This window comes from Plutella xylostella, chromosome 9 (genome assembly GCF_932276165.1).
Source record: "Plutella xylostella chromosome 9, ilPluXylo3.1, whole genome shotgun sequence".
NCBI classification, from domain to species: domain Eukaryota; kingdom Metazoa; phylum Arthropoda; class Insecta; order Lepidoptera; family Plutellidae; genus Plutella; species Plutella xylostella.
In genome coordinates, this window is record NC_063989.1 from 10818305 (window position 1) to 10840170 (window position 21866).

The following is a 21866-nucleotide window of genomic DNA, read 5'->3' on the forward strand; positions in this document are numbered from 1 at the left end:
CTCCCAGTTGAGCGTATTCGTAGTTCAAACACGGCCAGCCGTCAAACAATTCAAACAAAGGTACAAAAAATCGATGGATTATCTAGAGATCTTTTTAATGATATATAGTTTGAAGTACTTATTAAGTATAATAGTGTCACTTTGTTTTTGTAGCTGTTACACAAACATTCTCCTAATCAATTGGAGTCCATTTGTATCGAAGCTGCCCAGTCATTGTCGGCGATTTCTCAAATCTATACTTTCTATCATTACTCCGTAATATATCTGTAGACAAGCAACGTTCTTTTTTTACAAATTCTTCATCTAACATCATGACTACTTCAAAATCAATGTAAATTATTTGTTGTTTTTTTTGTTATAATTATATTATTTGTTATCACATAAGAAAGAAAGACTAACTTCTATTTTCAAACACATATTTTTTATTTTTTGAACTTAGGTAGTGAACTACTCAAAACGTTTAATACAGAAAATTACATAAGTCAATATTCCTGTATACTTTAAACAATATGTACAGTGTACACAGGTCATTTTCCTCCTATGCAGTGATTCCCCGTATCCCTTTGTTCAGATTCCATTACAAAATAGGACTAGCATTTTAATCATCCTGTGATTCGCTTCATATGTTAATTTTACTAAAAGCTCCTCTGTATGCTTATACTAACTGATATATTCAAGACTTGCTACCTACTTTTAGCATTTTCAGACGGGAAAAAAATCACGTCTATGTTTTAACAATCTTCCTGTATAAACATTGTAGTCTAACCACAGACCGACAACGTTATTGTTTGGTTAGGGTTAAATATAGTGTGCCATTATTTACTTCGAACTAAGGTATATTACTAAAGTACAAAAAAGTTACGAGAACCACAAGTAAGTAATAAGATAAACCGACGAAAAAAAACTACTTAACCGGTTAAGAGTGGATTCGTCCAAACATCACGTTACACGAGAATAACTATACCGGAATTAAAATTATACGCGAGTAAATATCTAGGATAAGTACATTTGCATTCTACCAAGTTATACCATGATTAAATTGAATGAACGAGGAACGAAACTGTAATGCAACTAAAATAAAAATAGCTGCGTTTCAAAGCATGCAGTAGAAATGTCATGCCAACTTAGTTTGAATGGATTATAAAAGTATGAAATTGTTTATGTTTTAATATTTTATTCGCTGTTGTTATTCTGAGACTTTGCCTTTTAACGTACTTTTGTTTATGTTTTGACAGATGTGTTTATATGTCATTATGACGGTTTTCTAATCAGCTGATGTGCTGCCGCCATTACAAAATTACTCTCGGATAAGCTCGTTACACGGTCAATTTTGGCGGTATAACATTTTATTCTTGGGATAAGCTAGTTATCTTGGTTTCAGGTTTGGTAGAATGCAAAATCTGCTTACTCGCGAGTAACTGGTACTTTACTCGTGAGTAAACAGTTACTCGACGTTGGCCGAATCCGCCCTAAGTCGCGGTTTTGTCAATATTAGTTTTGAAGATATAAGCCTAAAGACTGTTTACCCATTTGTTGAGTAAATATTGAGTATCGCGGCCGTGCGTCTTTAATTTCATTTTCATTTTGCGTAGAAAGCTTAGCCGTAGCGCAATAGGCTTCTATTCTTAAGTTAACTGTATGTTTGGCTATGTGGATTTGGTTAAGTCGATTGTATTTAGAATGTTTAAGGCCTCTCAAAGTGCATATCTATCCCGTTAATCGAATAGCTAATACACCTAAGTAGTAGTAATCGTTGATAAATTACAAAAAAATATGAGGCCGATAATAGCTAAGGGATAAATAAGCAAATATCATAACATCCAGTTATGTTTGGCTTTTCTGTGCCATTTTCCGCACGGTTCAAGTCGAATAGAAAAAAGTCTGTTATCCAAAATTTTACCGCGTTCAAAACTCACTTTTACTTGACACCCGAACTCGAGTCATCGCTCGCTAGCATACATTATATTTACGTTTTTAAACCTGTTATGTTATCTAGTTTCGCTTTCGTTGCGACAAGCGCACTAATTGTCATTAGCCGCTAATAAAAAGTAGAAAGTTGTGAATGAATGAATGAATGATACGGGGCGGTCAGATCGATGCAATGGTGGATGTAATTGAAAGTTGTGTTGAGTTGGCACGTGAGTAGGGTGTGAAGATTTGTCACGTGACTTTTGAGTGTTTGCGTTTTAGAATTTAGCGTAAACAAAATCAAGTGTATCCTAGTAATATTTTGGTTAATTGTAAAGGATACACTGTTAGCTTCGATTGATACATTTAAAAGAAAAATCTAAAATAAATTTGCGATATTTTACATTTTAGATGAAATCATAATCTTATGATACTTTTAATAGACCAGAAAACCGTTTCATTTTATAGGTTTCTAACATACCTATATGTAGAGTATGAAAAAAGTGTAAATCCAGTTTCACTTCTATAAAAGTGGTTTTATCACTCAACACATGTCTTCTTGATCAGCCGATAAGCTACTGTTGCTACTGTGTTTAACTTTTTATAGGGTCGGCCTCAGAGCTTGACTTTAAACACTTACAAAACGCTCATTTTAAGTTAAACCACGTACTTTTCACCGAAGCATCGCAATCATTATATGTTTCTCCGTTTATTTTATATTAAGTGAGTTGAAAAATCAAAATGGTATCACATGGACTATGACAGCCTAAACTAGGAACCTGTTTTCAATAAGTACCGAACTCTAAGTCAAATACGCCTAAATAGAGATGAAATGTAAACTTTATGTACACAGCATACATTTAGTTGTGTAATACATATAGCCGTGTGTTTGAGTTAGCTCTTAGGACAATTAATGTTGTCAAGGCGTTTTGAAAACCAATGCCAATTATATGGAGTTATGTAGTTTTCAGTATTAGGAAACGTTTACACATTGTAGCATCAGTTGAAAAAGTATTGAGGCTCTTTTTAAGCAAGGCTGCTGTTTAGGCGTAAGTGAAATATGTCCGTGGTGCAACAGATAATATCATAATGATCTCTTTTTCAGTCACGATCTGCTCTGAGACTGATGATGATGTTAAACAAAGAGGCACCACGCCCTGAATAGCAGATGAGGATCTAGAACAAAGATGCGTCTGATAAGATCAGAGATCAGTCGATTCATTACCTATATATTTATTCCCTTGCAAATTGCATGCTATTTTTTATTTGTTCTTACAAAATTTTATCCGTTTGCTGACGGAGACATCAAGGTGTACCTCTAGGCGGATAAACATCACCTTAACGATTTATTCGACAGTAAATTTTATTTCGGAAATTACCTTCAGTAGCGGACAAATGTACCAATTACTATTCAGATGGTACTCGTTCTTTGTTCGGCGTTTGTCTATAACTCAGATCCAGATACAGGCTTTATAGTTTACGGCAACTTATAGGCGAATCGCGTAGCGTTTGTCCTTCGCGAAGCAGTGCCGGGTACAATTATGTCTTCCGAAGCATGTTTATTATCTAATCAATCAATATTGTTGCTAAGGTGTTTAGTCTTTGATACATTGCGGCTAAGTTTTGTTGTACAGATTTGAGTTAAATTATTGCTTTGTACTCTGAAGACATTTGAAAGTACCTTTTTCCAAAGACATAATAGGAAGTGAGACATCGACGAAGCAAGCGGTCCTCTTTGTCTTTAGAACAAGGTTCGACTGTCGATTTTCACGGTCTAATAACCCGAATTTGAGTTACGTATGTTATGTCATCGGACAAATGTTGACATTTAGTGGCACGCATATCCTTATGTGAGTTTCGGAGGTACATATTTGCTGTACATAATTAGCAGATGCCCATTAGAATTAGTCTCGGTCACTTCATTACCCAGTATGTGTGAATTGGCCGCAGATACCAAGGTCGGGGGGAAACGCCCAGTTGCTGAGTTCCCCGTCCGCACGTCATCGCCTGGACGACATGTTTGACCGTCTGTTATTGACAAATGTATCATTGTGAACATAGAACGGACGTAATTTCAATAGACACATTGTTGTATTTTCCTTATTATTTGAGGCTTGTTAAGCGAGCGCGTTTTAAAATTAGTGATAATTGAAAACATGGATGTTACAAAATTTACACTGAGTCAATGTTGTTACCATCGCTACTAACACTCAATACGTAGCAGCGGCCAATACTTTTTGCTGCATCAACAGCGAATGTATTTGATCCGCATATTGCATAATCGCACGCAATATTTTAGAGTCCACTGACCTCTAGTTTTCCTTGAATGTGGTCTATTCGCCGACAATAGGGGCGACGAGGACGCTCAGATTGTAAAGTCAGACGTCAACGCGATTTCCGATTCGTATCGTATCCAGGCCATTGTTCAGAATAAGTCGCGGCACTTATTGTTCGGCGCAGGAGGCATTTTAAATGCGGAGCGCGCGAGAGCAGCATTCTTTGTCACTGACATGTGTATTATTACATTATGATGTCTCAGGCAGTGACACAAGCCGCGGAAGGTATCTCTGAATGGATCCACTGACACCTGCTGCTGGTTGCGAGAGAGCTCTCTCGGATCTTCGCTGACGCAATTCTGAATCGATGTTAAATAAACTCGGCCCGCGCCCTTTTATCAGCGGATGTCCGTGTGAATACCGAATCGGTACTTACATAATTCGTCTTCGCAGAATTTGCTGATTGCCCAACGGCGTGGTCTATTCAGTTGCGTTGTCAAGTTAGTTGTGAGTGAAATTATTTCGGACATTGCCTCATTCATTGGCGGTTAATGTGATTAATACATTTTTTTGTGTACGTCCGAGAGTGCACATCGAGAAAGTCCGCGTAATGTAAGGAAACGAGTTTTTGGCAGTTAGTCATTTTCGAGTTTATATTTTTACAAGTCTTGAGGCTATTTCAGTTGGTAATTACGTTTATTGCTTGTATTAGGTGAAGTAATTGCATGGTCTTCGTTAGATTAATATAGTGAGTCACGTTGGATAGAGATGTTTGTCTAAAGCGCGGCGGGCGGCGCGGGCGCAGGTGGAAGCTTTCACCCGCGGCGGTGGCGGCGCGGGGCGGCGGCGGCGGCGGCTACAGAGCACATCATCTAGCTAAAGCTGTCAATGAGTTCATTCTTCTGTGATTGGTGACAGAAATGCTTTTATTTCTAATTTACCCCGTATTCATTGAACTTACAGAAGGTTTATAAGTTGTCAGTAAATAAACGTTTATTTCACGACAATCCTTTTCAAATCCTTTGTAATTTCTATGAACACCGGGGTTAAACTTTATCAAGAAATGCAGATATTGAGAAACATAAACCATTCAACACAACACAGCACGGCTCAAGCAAAAAGCTCTTACGTGGACGCGCAGTTTACATTAAATCGTTTCCCTTTCAATCATTATTGTCGGTCGCGTGATGTGCTGAAAAACGTTAACAACTTTAATGATATGTTTAAAAAAACCTACTTTAAAAGGGCTCTGTCGTTGATGTGTCAATCGGCAATCGACGTTGTATCAAGTTGGGTACTTGGGCGTTGATTTAATGACTGTCAGCTTGCCCAACAGTGCAATGTGTGTCAAAGTTTAAGTCAAACTATTATGTAATGTCTAGTATGTGAAGGTTAACGGCCGCTGTCGGACGATGAAGTTATAGTTTTCTATAAAACCTGCTGCGGAATCATTCGAGTAGGATTAGAAATGCGAGCTAGGTTAGAAATATACGAAACACATTACCGACCAATGAAGTGTGCTTCCCATTGTATAGTGATAAATTAAAACGATTTCAGCACATCAGTTTTATCGAAGATTTACTTGAACAGATTCAACGCATGCTTTTCTCCCTCATTCCGTCAAGAAGATTTTAGTACGTACAGTTGATCTGGAGGCCTTTGCCCATCAGAGAGACTCTAATACGGCTAATAAAAAAACTGTATGTTTATTTTGTTGTTGCTAGGAGAACACGTTCGCCCATAGTATTTAATTCTAATTATTTGCTAGGCATGTTTTAGCTTAAATATTTGTACAATTAATTATGAATAATTTAATAAATATTGTTAATTATTTCCTTCAAATAGGACGTGATCACAGTTCTTTAAACAAATTATCTTGTATGAACTAGGACTGAACATCACACTTAACATGAAATTAATACCAAGGGCTTTTATTTCTCACGTGATATTTTACATAATATATGGTATAATTTAAGGTGCATAATCACAGGGAATTTTCCATAAAATATTATTAGACGCATCGCTTTTCATTCCTTGAATGCAGATTAAGAAAGGTCATTCCCATAGCATGAACTCATAACCAATTCAAATTTTAACCTTCCATTAATCATATTATAAGGTTACTATAATAATCATAATTTAATGAATAGGTAAACGAACCAAAATAGTAAATTAACAATTTTGTTACGTTTCTGAACTTGCGCTTCGCGTTGAATTCTTTTGTATGGAAATACAAAAGCTGTTGCGTAGAATCTTTGATAAGTTATTCCTTATTTCAGATAATATACTTTGATATGAAATATTTTAACTCGTTTTAATATTAGACCAAATATTCATAAATTATGCTTTAATTTAATTAATTAGGAGCTTTAAACTTTCTCACACAATGGAATTTTGTTGTGTAATATTTATATTAGACGAATGTGATTGAATGAATGATGCAGTACTTTCTACAGTTGTATCACTTGTATCAGGCCTCAGTTGAAAGCAAAATTCGTTAGCACTTTTCCCACTGACCCACCGGCATCGTAGCGTGTATAAAAACTGGTATTTTTTTGGGTCATTCCTGACTGATACAAAAATGTATATTGCACTAAAAATACTAACTACGATGATGTAGTTTTTTTATAACGTTTTTTACTATAGATATCATAACAATTTGCCTTTTCATACTATTTTCCCTGCTCCCAAACGGCTGAATTGATTTGTGATTTTTTTTGGTCATAGGTATTTAATGTTATCCCGAGTGTTCTTAGCCCTATTCTATCAAAATCGTCTTATCCATCCAAAATTCATGCGACTTTTATTATTCAAATGTCGGGTGATTTTAACGTTGGTTAGGTTAGGTTATTTTGATTCCCGGTTCATGTGGGAAGTGTCCGAGGTAACTGTGAACGCGGCGGTATGTGGGTCGGCTCCCACCGCTCTCCAATCTCGCCCTTGATTCACGCCAGGCCCGATTGTTGACCTATATCCTTACCTCTTCTTGACGAGAGGATGGCCCAATAACCCGCCAGCCTTGTAGGAAGTTCATCGGCCGCTACACGGGTTCGTTATCGACGTAGATGAAAGTCACTGTATCGCGATTCGTTAAAAATACGGCGCTGTGATTAGTGGAACGCGATTTAAACGAGTTTATCGACGTCGATAACGAACACGTGTAGCGGCCGCATGTCCTACAGTGATTTTTAATGGGCTCTCTCTCTATGTTACAATTGAGACGTTGGGGAAGGCTCTTTTGTCCATCCCTTATTTATCACGTGGGAATTGTAGTAGACAGATGTAACACTCACTGCTTGTAATTGCGTAGTCTCATACAAGGCTCCTGCATTGCTGCACCCATTTCGCATGTGTTAATGCCTTATGATCATGTACATACTACCTAGCGCTGTAGACAGAGCTGCATTGGTGTACAGGTGTGAGTTATTTTATTTTAACTTTGCTAGATTAATTTCTGGCTACTTCACCTTCATCACTCAAACTGTATGTACACACTGATTTGAAAATAAAGTTTATTTATTTATTATTTATTTATTTATCATAAAAATGTTCTGTTAATCTCTTTTTAGTTCCATCTTAATATCGATTTCCATATTTCATAACTATAAAACTTGATGGTATCTCTACCGAATATGAGTTAATAGGTTGCCCTATTACACAGTTGTTCCTTTTACAACCGAGGCGGCACCAAACAATCTGTTGTAAAAAAAAAACAGATTAGAAATTCTCACCGACCGATCATCGGTCGATGACCGAATGAGGCCGTAGAGTTGTTTATGGATCAAATATAAAATCGAAACAATAATGTAGATAACGGTAGGCTTTAAGATATGAATTTTGACCTCTATACCTATTTATCGTTTTAGTGTTTTATGGCATTCATCGTTTTGCAACGATTTGTTGTCTTGAATTGTATACCTGTTACCAACACTATAAATAGTATGAGTTGGGTTCGGGCCTGTATGTTTTAACCTCTTATTTTATGCTATCTGGCTGTTCAATGTGGCCAATATTATAGAATTGCCTCTATTATACTATCTTTGCAACTTTATTTTAAATTGGTTAACTAAATGAGCCTCGAGCGACGTGTCACCTGTTCCTTATGTATTTCCGAACCATTTGGGTAGTCAGTCGCTGAGGCTAATCGGAATGGCCAATCTTTACATCCCAGTGAAAAGTGCTAGTGCAGATCTAATGGTTGTCACCAACACGTTAAGAAGAAAACGCAACTTTAATAGTGGCGTTGCGCTTCGCAATTACGTCTAAAGTGACGCGATGCAAGCGGTTCACACCTAATAACGTTATCGTATATAACCGCATTGACCCGATTGTTAATATACAGTTTTATTGTACGAAGCCTTGAGTATATGGTGTGGGGGACGCGTGTCAAGGTCGGCTAGACAAAGTGCGGTAATCTCAATCATTAGGCGAAGCATCCGTTGTGATGCGATGCGCTCACTGTTGCAACTCGTACCGGTTTTAGATAACGGTTTTCGTTCACTGGGGAGAGGAATGCTTTATGTTTGTGCTTGTTAAATTAATTTATGTGTATTGTTTTTAGTGATTGGCTTTTGTATGTTTTAGCGATAAGGTTACAGGTAGTTACGGCGTTTGCCTTCGTGTGATTGAAATAAATTTACTGCCAATTAAAGATAGGTACTTTATTTTAGGTTTCTCATTTATTATTAATAACAACTTTATCTAGTCTAGATATAGTCTAATTATTATCAAACGATATTGATCATTCCATCGTGTAGTGCTCTACATAGGCGTCTCCCAAAAGAGCACCTGATGTCTGCGGGACGGCGTTCCCCTGTGTAATATAACGTTATCTTGTGATACCGGTACGAGTCCTGCGTGCGCGGCGCGAGTGGGGCGTCCCTGCGTGTGTCGCAACCGCGGCCACCGGCGGCGTGTCGCAACACTAGCCACTCACTCGCCGATACGAAACTCCGATCAAATCACAAGGCAGAATTGCTTATAAACCACATTTTAAGAAAACCGGCTTGGGATTTCGTTGTAGGATACCAATTAACATGTATCTTGGTCGGAATAAAAATGTTTCGAGATGAAAGCGACAGAAGATTAGCGCGGAACCGATGATGAAAAATTGCCAGCCAACCCCTCGCCGGCAGCCGCCGCCGCCGCCGGCCTACAGGCCTTATTGACCAAATTTGTTACATTGACATTCTCGATTCGGCATTTCGCTACACTTAATCGGGCAGACCTTTGTCTCACTCTCGTTTCGAAATAGCATTTTCTTTGAACTTTTAATATACGTACACGAAAACTGGGACGGTTGATATTCTTGTTTTGAGAGCCAAACTCGCCGTTTATAACTTCACAAGTTTACGTTTATTGATGCGCGGTAACCTAAATATTTGTTGCGACGCGGGGTGCGGGCGGGGGGTGTGCGAATGTCGATAGTGGCGAGGGGAGGGGTGGGGGGGGGAGGGGGGGTTTTCAAGGTTGGTGGTGGGAGCCGCAGCCATTCACCGCTGGTCCTCGGCGGCGGCGCCACTGCCAAGGCTGCTTGCGCCAGCGATGCGGCGGAACCTGTCGCGGGGACCACTTGTGAAAACTGTGTCGAAACAAGTGGTCATGGCCTTCAGCTGCCGTTGCATTGTGACCGCTTTGTTTTATGGTCATTATATGTTTGTCTGGTGGAATCTAGGGGGTTCGGCGCAGATGCTGTAGCCCTATATCTAGATGCACATAATTTTATCGAAGCCTAGCAGTCGAATTGATAGAAACGTTTCTCCACTAAGTATGTCTGAGGCAAACACCCGTACCCATTAAGTATTTAAGCAACACCATAAACTCACTATACCCTCCATAGCAACAGTATTCGATCATCAATCGAACTTAAACATAGCGTCCTTGGCGCATTGTTTCCTTCTGGCAATGGACACGAAATTTACATACAACACAGTCCAGATTCGAAACCGTATTACAATGTTAATGGAATGAGTCGAAGAAGCCTGGTGGTGCTATGCGCGCGGAATGGTGCTGACGAGAAATCGCGCCCGGTGTGTGCGCAGTAAATTATTCATGTGTGCGACTCAGTGCGGCTTTCGACGGAACTGTGAAAGCCTTTCACTCTTGTTGGGACGGTGTTTTGATTCGCCAAAACGCTTTTTTGGTCACTAAATTTATTAACTTTAAGTTCAGTGTCCAAAAAAATATTCTTATAATGATCAGGAGTTTCGAGAATTTAAATTTCCGATTCACAGAAAGAAATATTACAGTTATAGTATAAACACGTAGATGGCTACTTATTGTTGCTTTGCAGCAGACCAATATCCATAATCGGTCAATTTACAGCAACAATACTGACGGAGTTCACTGACTTTGTGTTTTAATTGCAATAACAGTCGCCCACAAAGCACTGAATAGTTTACTTCTAAAGGTGTTACTGTAAAAGGCAGGATAGTCTAGAGACTGATGATTACAAGTCTCATTGTACTCAGGTCATACAAGCCTGTTCCATTACGATGTCATGTCAACAGTAGTGTTCGTTTTGGCGCTAATGAACTTACTAAATTAAGGTCAATTGATGAAGCAGATTTCAATGAAGCGCCAAAAGACAAAATCCTATGTCTTCTAGGTGACTTCACAACTGTTTGATGTTTTATAATACCTACTTAGCAAAGATCTTATAACGATTGAATACTTAGCTGAAGTTACTCAAACTGCTTTGTACATCTCCAAGGTCTGTTCTAGCGGACTTTACTCGCTTCTGCCATTCTAACAGCTATAATTGCATTGCAATTTATGTACTCGTACGTAAGCGCAAATGTTAAAGCGTTTCCAATAGCACTGCGATGTTTCAATTTGCTATTATCAGTAACCGTTCATTACTGAACTAGTCCAAGTACGGTTATACTTATACTGCGTGCGTGTTACAATCGCGTAATTATGTAAGTATGTTTTTTTTCCGCCCCGGACGAGTGCGCTTGTTCCGCGGGCGATTAATTCACGCTCGCAGTGCACACTGCACTTGTTAAAAACAAATGCCGCACGCGCTAGGTCTGACCGGAAGCATGCGACTACAAGACACGGTTTCACATGAAAAGTTGTCACTGATAACGGTATGAAGTTTAATATGTAGAGATTCCTGCAGCATTTTTTTGTTTTTTGGAATACTTCATAATAAATAAGAAACACCTAAATGAAGTTAAAGCGTGTGCATAGATTCAATGTTTCTGTTTAAATGTAAATCTATTTATTGTAATTTCCTCGCAGATTTTTGGTAGTGTGTAGAGAGCCTTACTCTTGCGTGGTCCCGCATTCGATCCCGTTACACGATGTAAGCAACGTTGATGCTGATGTAAACGGTAGTAATCTAGTAATGCTCTAGATTCACCCACGAGCTAGCTATAATTAGAAAAACGTATCTTAAGCTGAGCAATGGTATCATAAAAATAACTCTTATACTACTCTAACGGGTAGACTTCACAATATTGGCTAAAAATATTCCATTATTTGTAGACGGAGTGGAATTACCAAATGAATTAATGACACCAATTTTCTTGGGTAAACCACGGGGCGTGGTCCTAATGGCTGTTTCCCAACGTTGGCCAGACCAGGTACTTCTTTACTGGTGTTTAGCAAACCACAAATAGGCACTAAACACTAGAAAACCGAACAAAATAGTTTTTAGTCACCATTTTTGCTTCTAGTCCGTTTTGACGCGGCCATTCTTAATTAGATAATTACCTAATCGATATTAATTATTCTAAGCGACTGTCACTCTTTTTACTACTTTGCGAATAATTTATCACAAGCTTCCATATCCACCCTTATATCTTTAGTGTTAAGTGTCACTGTGTTTTTTTCACATCAGAATTCGAGTAGCGGCCTCACCCGGACGCTCGGTGTCATGTTTTATGGAAATGCTCGCGTCATCTCTCCAAACACTTTCACATTGTCGAGTATTAGCGTTAAACGGTCTTCTACAGGTGATACCGATCGAATTGAGTGAGAAACACCTCAAGTCGGATTGAGTTTGAACAGATTGCTTTAGTCTTGTAGGTAATTAAGTTTGTAGAGTGATGTTGTTTTTGTTTTGTTCTTGTCTACTCTTCTTGTAATATATCTTGTTGTTTACTGTCATCTGAATAGTTACATATTTCTGTCATTACGCATGTCTTGTGATCTTATTCTGAAAGTCTATTTTCAACAGATTTTTTGGTTTATGTCCAAGTGCATTTCAGTGATTTTCATTAGCAGTTATCACGGGGCCTTCTCAATAACGTCCAATTTGTATGAATTCGCGAGTAATACCCGCGTATCTGGTGTTGTATTAGCATGCTTGTTGTCAATTATGTTTAGTTATCGTGAACGGAAATGACATATTAATTACAGTTGAGTACAACCACCTCAACAGGCTGAAAACTTGTTCATTTGCACGCTTCACTAAAACCGCTGCATGAAACAAAAAAAGACCTTCACTAGGTTGAATTTTGACGAAGAATTAGTTATGTCTATGTTGTAGCGAGTGATCTGGAAGGTTACTCTAGCTTCAGAACAAACGAAAGAACAGTAACTATCATGGAATCTTCACGTTACCGCCAGATAGCAACGTGTCCTAACCGAGATCCGAAATTTCTTTTTTGGTTTTTTTTGGTTAGCTAAAGTGACCCTCTTGACACGTCATGTCGAGCCACATACATGCATTTATGAGCACTTAAAGTTATGAAGCAAGATCAATAACCTGAAATTTTATTGATAACCTTCAAGCAAAAGTAGACATGCGATCCGCGAATCTAGATTCAATTAAACTGTTAGATAAATTACATTAGAAACTTATGAAACAGCCAGTTGTTCTGAAATAATCTAATTTGAATTTAAACATGTTACAACTAAATGTGAATTTTATTCAATGTTTAAAAGTATCTGACGCAGTATTTCAGCAGAGCAAACTTGCTGCACTTACCTAATCTCATATGATAGACTTACTACAGTTATACCAACAAAAATAGATGTAAAACATGCAATTACTTTACTTGTACGAAGTAGTTCAAACGGTCAGTGCAAAGAAAGTTATCTTTATATTCAATGGCTTACGCTTTAACGTCTTTAGCTGAATTAGAATTGTTCCCACGAGCTTTATTACTGCCCGATTGGCGTGAGAAGAAAGGTCGAATTTACAATGGACCACTAACTCTATGTTCTTTGAGAGTGTTCGATCGATGGCCAAAAAGTAATATAGCTTTCCATTGGTCTAACGTCCAAGGCCGCACGAGTGGGCGTCCGGCAGGTTTTAAATGTAGGCTATCCAGTGTCCAGCTAATTAGGCATTCGTCGATGCTCCCACCACCTCCTAGCTACTCCGACTCTTTCACTCACTTCAGACCAGAGCGAGACAGCACGAGCTGCCGTAGCGTCTGCAGCGAAATCCACACGATGTTATTAGTATGCCGCCGCATCGCGTAACTTTCTCGACATTCTTGCCGCCGGAGAAATGAAGGCGACGGCGATACGGCCAGCGGCGGCGGCGGCCGTGTCGACGACGCACGTGCTCGCGCCGCGCACTTGACCAACATAGCGTAAACACCCGGATATTTTACGATGACCGACTCTTTTAAGCGTTAAGTCCTAATGTAAGAAACATGAGGAAAAGGAAAGGTCGGTAATTGATTTAGTTGGATGAAGTGGCGGTAAAAAATCCGTCAGGTCAACAGAAACAAGGAATAAATCAACAGTATAAATAATGTTTGCAAACCGCGAGTGGTCGTCATTGAACCAATTCGGGGCTCACGATTTAGCTTCAAGCGCACAAAGACGGCAAGACGTTTTGCTAATGCCTAATGTTTTAAAGACCATAAGGTGGTTTGTGATGATTTAATGCAAAAAAGGCGGTATTTCACATTGATTATAGTTTATACAGCTATTCTGATCAGCAGATGCATTCTATTGATGATTCTAGTTCCTTAAGATGTTGTAGATAGTGTATTTGTGTTGTTTCCTGGCTTCCAGTAAAATACATTTAATTCTGGTTCCCCTGGCTGTTGTAATAAGAGTGTATGTTTGTTGTTTCCAGGTGGCGATGGCGGGCGACTTCATTCTCGCCGTGGCGTCGATGATGATAGCTCGTCTGCGCAGCGATGACGTCACACTCGTACTCAGTCAGGTGAGGAATCAGTAATCAATATTTTGATTTTGAAATCAATCAGGGCCTCTTATATGGGTTTCGAAATATACAAAAACGAAAAAATGATGTGTCAAAAGTTTCCGCTAGAGGCGCCACTTTGTATGCGATAAAACGTAAACTTTTAGTTTTCGAAAAACTGTTAAACCTGTACTAGAAGTACAGTGCTATCGGAGAATCGTTCGATTTTGATACACACCTACGGTTATTCGAACCGAAAAGCCGTGGGATCATAGTTTAGTCGAATACTTACTTGTAACAATGTGTACAATAATACGGTGATGGAAAAGATTGAGAGGAACCCTGCTCTTCTAGAGCCTGCATGAGTCCTTTGTAGTATGCCTGACCTACCACAAGAGTACAAAATAATATACTTACTGTAAAAACCGGGTTAATTTCAGCAGTTAAAAATGTGAATAAACTGAAAAACAAGGCCGTAAAACAGACATATTTCATGTTTAACAGTGATAAAGATATAACATTTATTCACTGATACTACTTGTGGTTATGAAAAATACACGCATGCATTTTTTATTATTTAAGTAGTTAGTACTAACAAATTCGCGTGATTAACAGAAACGGGGCTACCCAACTATTATTTATTTATGTATCCATGAGTCAATTCATCATACGCATTGTAATTTCCGTAAGCAATTACCTAATTGATTCAATAAAATCGATATTTACTATGAAAACTTTCTATTGGAAATTCAATAGTAGTGCAACTTATTTCTGATAACTCCAAATAAACTGTTCCCAATATAAGATTGCTCTCCTCTGTAAAATAGTATTTGTATTTTAAACGTACTACAATTTAGAGCGTATATCTTATAAGTATCTTAACATTGCTGTAAATAAAACCTAATGATATATTGTAGTACCATTTCTTCATAATTGAAGATAATTGAATGATGAAGGTGATATAGTTTAGGAGCAAAAGTTCAGATGGTGGCGCCACAATGCTAGGCAGGTCCTCATTCAACCACTATCAATAGCAGTAGATACGCGAATAAAAATGTTTGCGTATTGTTACATACAAACCAGCGCCTCTAGTGGTCACTATGGTGAAACAAATGAGAGAAGACGGATATTCGGATGAAAAGCAGACTTATCCGTTTTTACCTAAACTCAGAAAAGCCTAGGCAGTTCACAACTTAAGCTAGGTGCAAGAACTGACACCCCCGCAAAAAATATTACCATAACGGCATTGTAAGCCGAAAGATCTTATCTCCGTGATAGATACATTACCCTGAAAAAGTTTTGTCCCTTGACTTTTGATTTCTGCTTCTCTGTATGTGTACAAGACGTTAAAGTGTACAATTGTGAATGGTTCCAGGTGGTGACGGACCTGGTGCAGGGCGAGTTCATGCAGCTGGGCAGCAAGGAGACGGAGAACGAGCGGTTCGCGCACTACCTCACCAAGACCTACCGCAAGACCGCCTCGCTCATCGCCAACTCCGTCAAAGCGGTAAGATATTGTTCCTCTATGTCTATGTAGCGAGATACCATATTATACTAGCTGCCGCTACATGGGGTCGTTATCGATGTCGATAAACTCGTTTAATGCTCGTTTCACCAATCACAGCGCCGTACTTATGGCGATCGTGATATAGTGACGTTTATCTACGTCGATAATGATACCGTGTAGCCGCAGCAGCGCAACTTCGTATTGCGGCATTCCACAAGGACTGAAGTTCCTTCGTCAATCAAGTAGATAGACTAGAAATACTTCATACACTTATATGATGTTGACTGAGGGGATATATTTGTTCCTTTTAGCATTCCCCTATGCCGCAAAGGGTTGCATGGTGTAAAGTTGCCTCTAGCTTCTGACACGACCTAATTCTTTAGCCATATCTCACTGTACGCCTTCTGTGACTCATTCACACATCAAAACGTAGTTCATGTTTCACTTACGATTCAGTCGTGAAGCTCCTAAAATTCACGCGGCAGACGAATCTAAACAACTCACACTGTCCATTGTATTGTTATTCAGAAACAAATTACATTGCGTTTGAATTTTAACTTAAATATAATAACATAAAGTTTAATGTTCATAACAATCATTTCAGGTGGCTCTGCTAAGCGGCGCGGACGAGGCGACCAGCGAGCTCTGCTTCCAGTACGGGCGCAACCTCGGCCTCTCGTTCCAACTGGTGGATGACTTGCTAGACTTCGTGTCCTCCGCGCAGGCCATGGGCAAGCCCACCGCCGCCGACCTCAAGCTCGGCCTGGCTACTGCGCCCGTGCTGTTTGCTTGTGAAAAGGTTGGTTCAGACACAGAATTATCACTTAGATATATTCCATGTAAAGAAAGTCATCTGATACGAACAAAAACTACCCTTATGGCAGATTTTTTTAATAGCCAGATAAAAGTTATCTGAGGAATAATTCTGATACTGTCGCGTCTGAATATTTGTATTAGACAGTGACAGCTACAATTTTATTCGACATATAACATTTATCTGACTATTGAAAAATCAGCCCTTAATGTAATAAGGGTTCTGTCAGATGTCTTTCCCCATGAAACAAGGTATAGTTAGTACAGAAGCTTTACGTCTCAATGGTTTTCGAAGAAATTTAAGTCTATCTTATAAACAATAAAGTTCAGTCGCTCAATCAATGCGTTAATGTTGATGATTGACAATCTGGCATTTTGCTTTTGGAAGTCGTGTGAAGGACGCACGGTATACTGGCTTTCCATTGATAACCGATTTTTTTAAGTCGAATTTTACTACTTGTTAATCTAGAAATATAAAAATTACCACCATTTTGAAAAGCGCATTTGATGAGGAGAAGAAAGTAACTCCTCCAGCAGTTTAATAGTCTTACTGCGTACTTACTAATAATTTATTTTATCATAAATATCGATAACTGAAATTGTTTTTACGCTTATGTGTTTTTCCTCATGGTCAGAATTTTTATTTATCAATTCGCATAAGTGAATAACTTACACGTGGCTCTCAATAAGTCAATGATTTTCCAATATGGCCTCCAATCAATAATGAATAGTGGAGGGCAAAGTATTCAACCTTGCGATACTCCCATAGGAGACCTTTGTCTCTAGACTATTCGATTTGAATTTTAATGCGTTTCGTGTAATCTGTAAACGCATGAGTATCATTTTAAAAGATGGGCAGATTACTATCAGGTGCCGATGAGCGAGCGTTCTATCGTGATACGCCATACATGTTTGATGTAGATCTTTTAATCGACAGCAGTAGTGTCTACAACTCCACTGATCTAATGCAACATAACCTATGTATTATTTATATGTCCCCATAATTCAACGCACCGACAATCACAACCTAACCCACCACTTCAATCTCTTCCAGTACCCAGAGCTGAACCCAATGATAATGAGGAGGTTCCAAGAAGCAGGCGACGTGGAGAAGGCTTTCGAGCTGGTGCACAAGTCACGTGGTCTCGAGCAGACGCGGTTCCTCGCACGCAAACACGGTATGGAGGCCGCAAGACTGGCCGCGGAGCTCGCCGACTCTCCCTACCAGAAGGGATTAGTCGTCACCACAGATTTGGTACTCAATAGGATCAAATAGCCTCCCACCACCAAACGCGGAAGTTACGGACTCAACGAAAGGCATCCACAGTTCTAGCTTTAATTTCACTGGTGACGCCATGTGTTGGTGACCAAGTTGGCTGGTGTTTGAAGGCTTGATGATTTTGTTCTGTTGGTTTATTGATATTATTTGATTTTATGATACGACCTGTCCATTACTTTGATAATGCTGAGTAAGATTCCTTTTAGATGTTCACTTAGATGTTGAAAAATTAGTTAAACTATTTCATCAGCCGAATGACATTGGTCAACTTGGTCGCAAAATACATTGTTTTCATAGATATTAAATAACTGAAAGGCAATTAATTGGTCTCGATGTTGTTGTTTTAAATAAGAAGTGGGACGCAATGTCCTGTCGAACTCGAATTCTCAAAATATTTTTAGCAGTCACACAATAATTTAGCGATTATGTGTATATCCTAAGAGTACTTTGAAAATATCCTTTGTCATTACCTTTAGAAGTAAAGGTTTATTGAGAAGCCCCAGAATTATGGATACCTTTTTTGTAAAGGTGTAAGCGTATTGAGACACGTAATTTTTAATTTTATTTGAGTCTTCGTGTGTGTGTGTTTGTGTGTTTGTGTGTAAATGTGAGTGCGAGCTCTGTCACGTATGATCAAAGACTTGTGTGATGAGAGTGGGTGAGCGAAGTGTGAGTGTGAAATGTGCATGTGTGTATTTCAGTTGTTCTACGAGATTTTATCGTAAAGTTATATTTCATATTCTGTAAAGTACGTGCCCTTTATAAATAAATATGCATAATAAATAGATTTCGGTTACACGTTAAATATATCGTTATATACTTAGTCAGTCGGACTGATTATAGACATTTAAATTTATTTATATTATTGTATTTTTGTCTATTTAGCATTTTGTACTTAACTATATATTCTTGTGACCTGATTCGTCTTAAGTTTTCAGCGAAGTATATTTTTTATGTAAAAGCGTATGAAAACTGAATATTAAATGTAGGTAAATAATGTGTCGAGTGATTGCGCAGTGTGACCACTTGTTACCAAATACATGTTTGTTAAATAAATGTACAATGACATGACCAGGCTATATCGATGAATACATAAAATACTTATAAAATATCAATACTTTGCACTTCTGTGTATACTTGTATAAAATACAATGATGGCATATTTTTCTACACAACAAATCATCATCACAAAAATATCTTATAATAAGTACATATTTTCTCGAGGACTTTACGACCAGAAAAACCGCCCAATGTCCAACGGTGAAAAATAGTGGTCTGGTGACGATGATTATGACATAATTATGTACTTTCTATGTATACTTTTTTATTTGTGTAAATACTGAGAGTCGTTGGATAAGTTACCCGTTTTTCTTCAAAACCAATTACCTCAATTTCTAAGGTATATTATGTACCTCATTCAATGCTCTGTATACATTTTTTGCCCAACGGATTCCTAAATGAGACAATATGATCGATAGACATTTATAATTTGTGTAATACTTATAAATAAATTCTTAATTCAATGATGGGCTTAAAATGGTATGCGGCGAACGTAAAGATATATAAAACATGTTCTGAACTAGTGGTAAATTGTTAGTTATTTTGCAAGGCACTACTTGTCCACAATTTATGTCAATTCACCGCGAGTTGTTCAGTTGTCTCTTTCTAGATCATAGCGAGTGCACCGAGAGTGACAGAGAAAGTAGCGTTTTTACGCAAAAATAAGAACGCTAGTTTCTAAATATAAATAAATATACGTACTTTAAAATGGCACTTCTGCTATGGGAGGCGTCGTTTTTTTTGTTAATGTTTGAGAAAGCTATATGTATGTTATGGATTAGCGTAAAGAATTATTGTAAATAATACAATGGATATTATCGTGTTCTACTGGGTTTATGATGTCAACGTTTTTCTATATAAAATGTAATGTCGGCATGTGAACGAGTTAAGGAAATTGCACTTAGAGCGCAGTATTTTTAAAACTGTTTTTCTGATATGTAATTATTAATAAACAAATAATAGTCACTTACTAAACAACTGTTGTTTGTAGCTGAGATTATAAGTATGAAAATATAAGCACCGTAAATTGTATTGCTTTATTTTGAATATGGCAACAATATTCATTTTCATATTAATTCTGTCAGCTGTATACAATGTTCAATAACATCATGGAAGGGAGGTGTTTTTTTGTACATTAAAATGTTAAACAATGGGAGTCAATGAATTTTATTTATATGTAGACATGTACCTAGCTCATATTGTTTGTAAATATTATTACTCTGTAAAATGATAAATCATGAATAATTTTAATATAAATATTAGTTACAAAAGTCTTGTTTTATTTGTTGATGACGGTGAGTATGATAGCTTTCTTAGATACATAAGCTTTATATTCAACTTATACCGAACATTGATAAGTAGATATCAATCATATTATCAGTCTATTGCCTAAGGCTTTGAGCAAACATACGTATAATGTTTAGGTAGAGTTACAAAAGCATCAGAAATGCGTTAAAACTGTAATGTTCTAGTATTTCCTTGACCAAAATGTAGAATTGATATTATAAATGCGAAAGTAACTGTGTCTGTCTGTCTGTTACGCTTTAACGCCAAAACTACTGAACGGATTAAAATGAAATTTGGTATACAAATGGTCTAGAATAGAATATCGGCTACTTTTTATCCCGGAATTCCCACGGTAAAACTTTTTAAGGCAAAGCGAAGCTCGTGGGAACAGCTAGTAACACTATAAACTCGGATACCTTTTCGAAACCGATATACAGCAGCGCAAGGAGAACGTTACTGATGACATTTCACCCTGTACTCTCCTCCAAAGACATCAGCGTAGAATCTAGTGATACCCCCTTATTCATAAAAAAGTCTCTGACAGAGAACAATTTGTTCTTTGACTCTTTCACAGAGTGACAGAACAGTTCAATAGCAAGCGCCCAGTAACCAACCAGTAACTGTTTTATGAATAAGGGGGTAAGTCTCTAGTCTGTAGCTAAATGGACAAAAAGGTAGTGAAACGTCTAATTGCAACGAACCCGGGACCTTCGTCCAATGGAGCCTCAGTTCTGGTTAACGATACAAGGCGCAGGGTGTAAACATTGATGGTCCTGAAATCTTAAACCAAAATCCTACGCATCAAACCATCCAATTTTCCCAAAGAAACACCCTCGCCAGTAGTAAGTATACTTTTTATTCCATGCTCATAATTCCACAACAAACTCTGTATGTCAGATGGAAAAAAAGTAATCATACATATCCACCAACTCGGAAACTTTTGAACAGTAATTTCTCATTGTTAACTCTTGAAGCCAAACAAATCATTGTGGGCAACAACCTCACCCAAACAACCAAACCTACCTTACTACCTACATAGTTACAAATTACTGTATGTTACCTAGGTAGGTAGGTACAGAGGCTTTTCAATCGCCAGACTCGACGTAACCTAGTTCCCAAACAGGAACGGAATCCATTTCTTATTAAAACATGCACTTTGTACGAATGCAATACAAACGTCCTAACCACAATCCACTGAAAACTTTTTCAGTACATTATTAACCTTAACACTTTGATATAAGGATAGTTTTGGCGTTAAAAGGATACAGAAATGAGTTTATTAGCCGACCAAAATGGTATTACGATTTGAAGTCTTACGTTGTAAGGCGTAGAGTTAAGTTTTGTGTGTATCGACAGTGAATCGATATAGGCGCCTGGCACCGAAAGGACCCACAAAGTCCTATTTGCTGAAAAATTCACAACTGTTTGTTTTTTGAAACTGATAAAAGATAGTCTGCAGAATTTGATGATACGTAGATATAGATCTACTGGTCTATTACATTTGTAGGTACAGAAGATACGCATCAGTTATATAGCAGAAATTCAGCGTTTACCTTTTATCCTAACTAATATTATAAATGCGAAAGTAACTGTGTCTGTCTGTCTGTCTGTTACGCTTTCACG

The 21866-nt window shown here is 38.0% G+C and overlaps 1 protein-coding gene across 1 annotated transcript in view; it reads left to right on the forward strand.

The window, feature by feature from the left end:
* The window catches only part of LOC105391780 (all trans-polyprenyl-diphosphate synthase PDSS1), a 55446-nt gene extending 36407 nt beyond the window's left edge, over positions 1 to 19039 (forward strand). Inside the window, exons 5-8 of the mRNA XM_038122028.2 lie at positions 14230 to 14319; positions 15674 to 15805; positions 16410 to 16604; positions 17673 to 19039. Of these exons, the coding sequence (XP_037977956.1) occupies positions 14230 to 14319; positions 15674 to 15805; positions 16410 to 16604; positions 17673 to 17894 (639 nt within the window). The 3' untranslated portion in view covers positions 17895 to 19039. The remainder of the gene's footprint in view (positions 1 to 14229; positions 14320 to 15673; positions 15806 to 16409; positions 16605 to 17672) is intronic.
* Positions 19040 to 21866: the final 2827 nt, after the last annotated feature.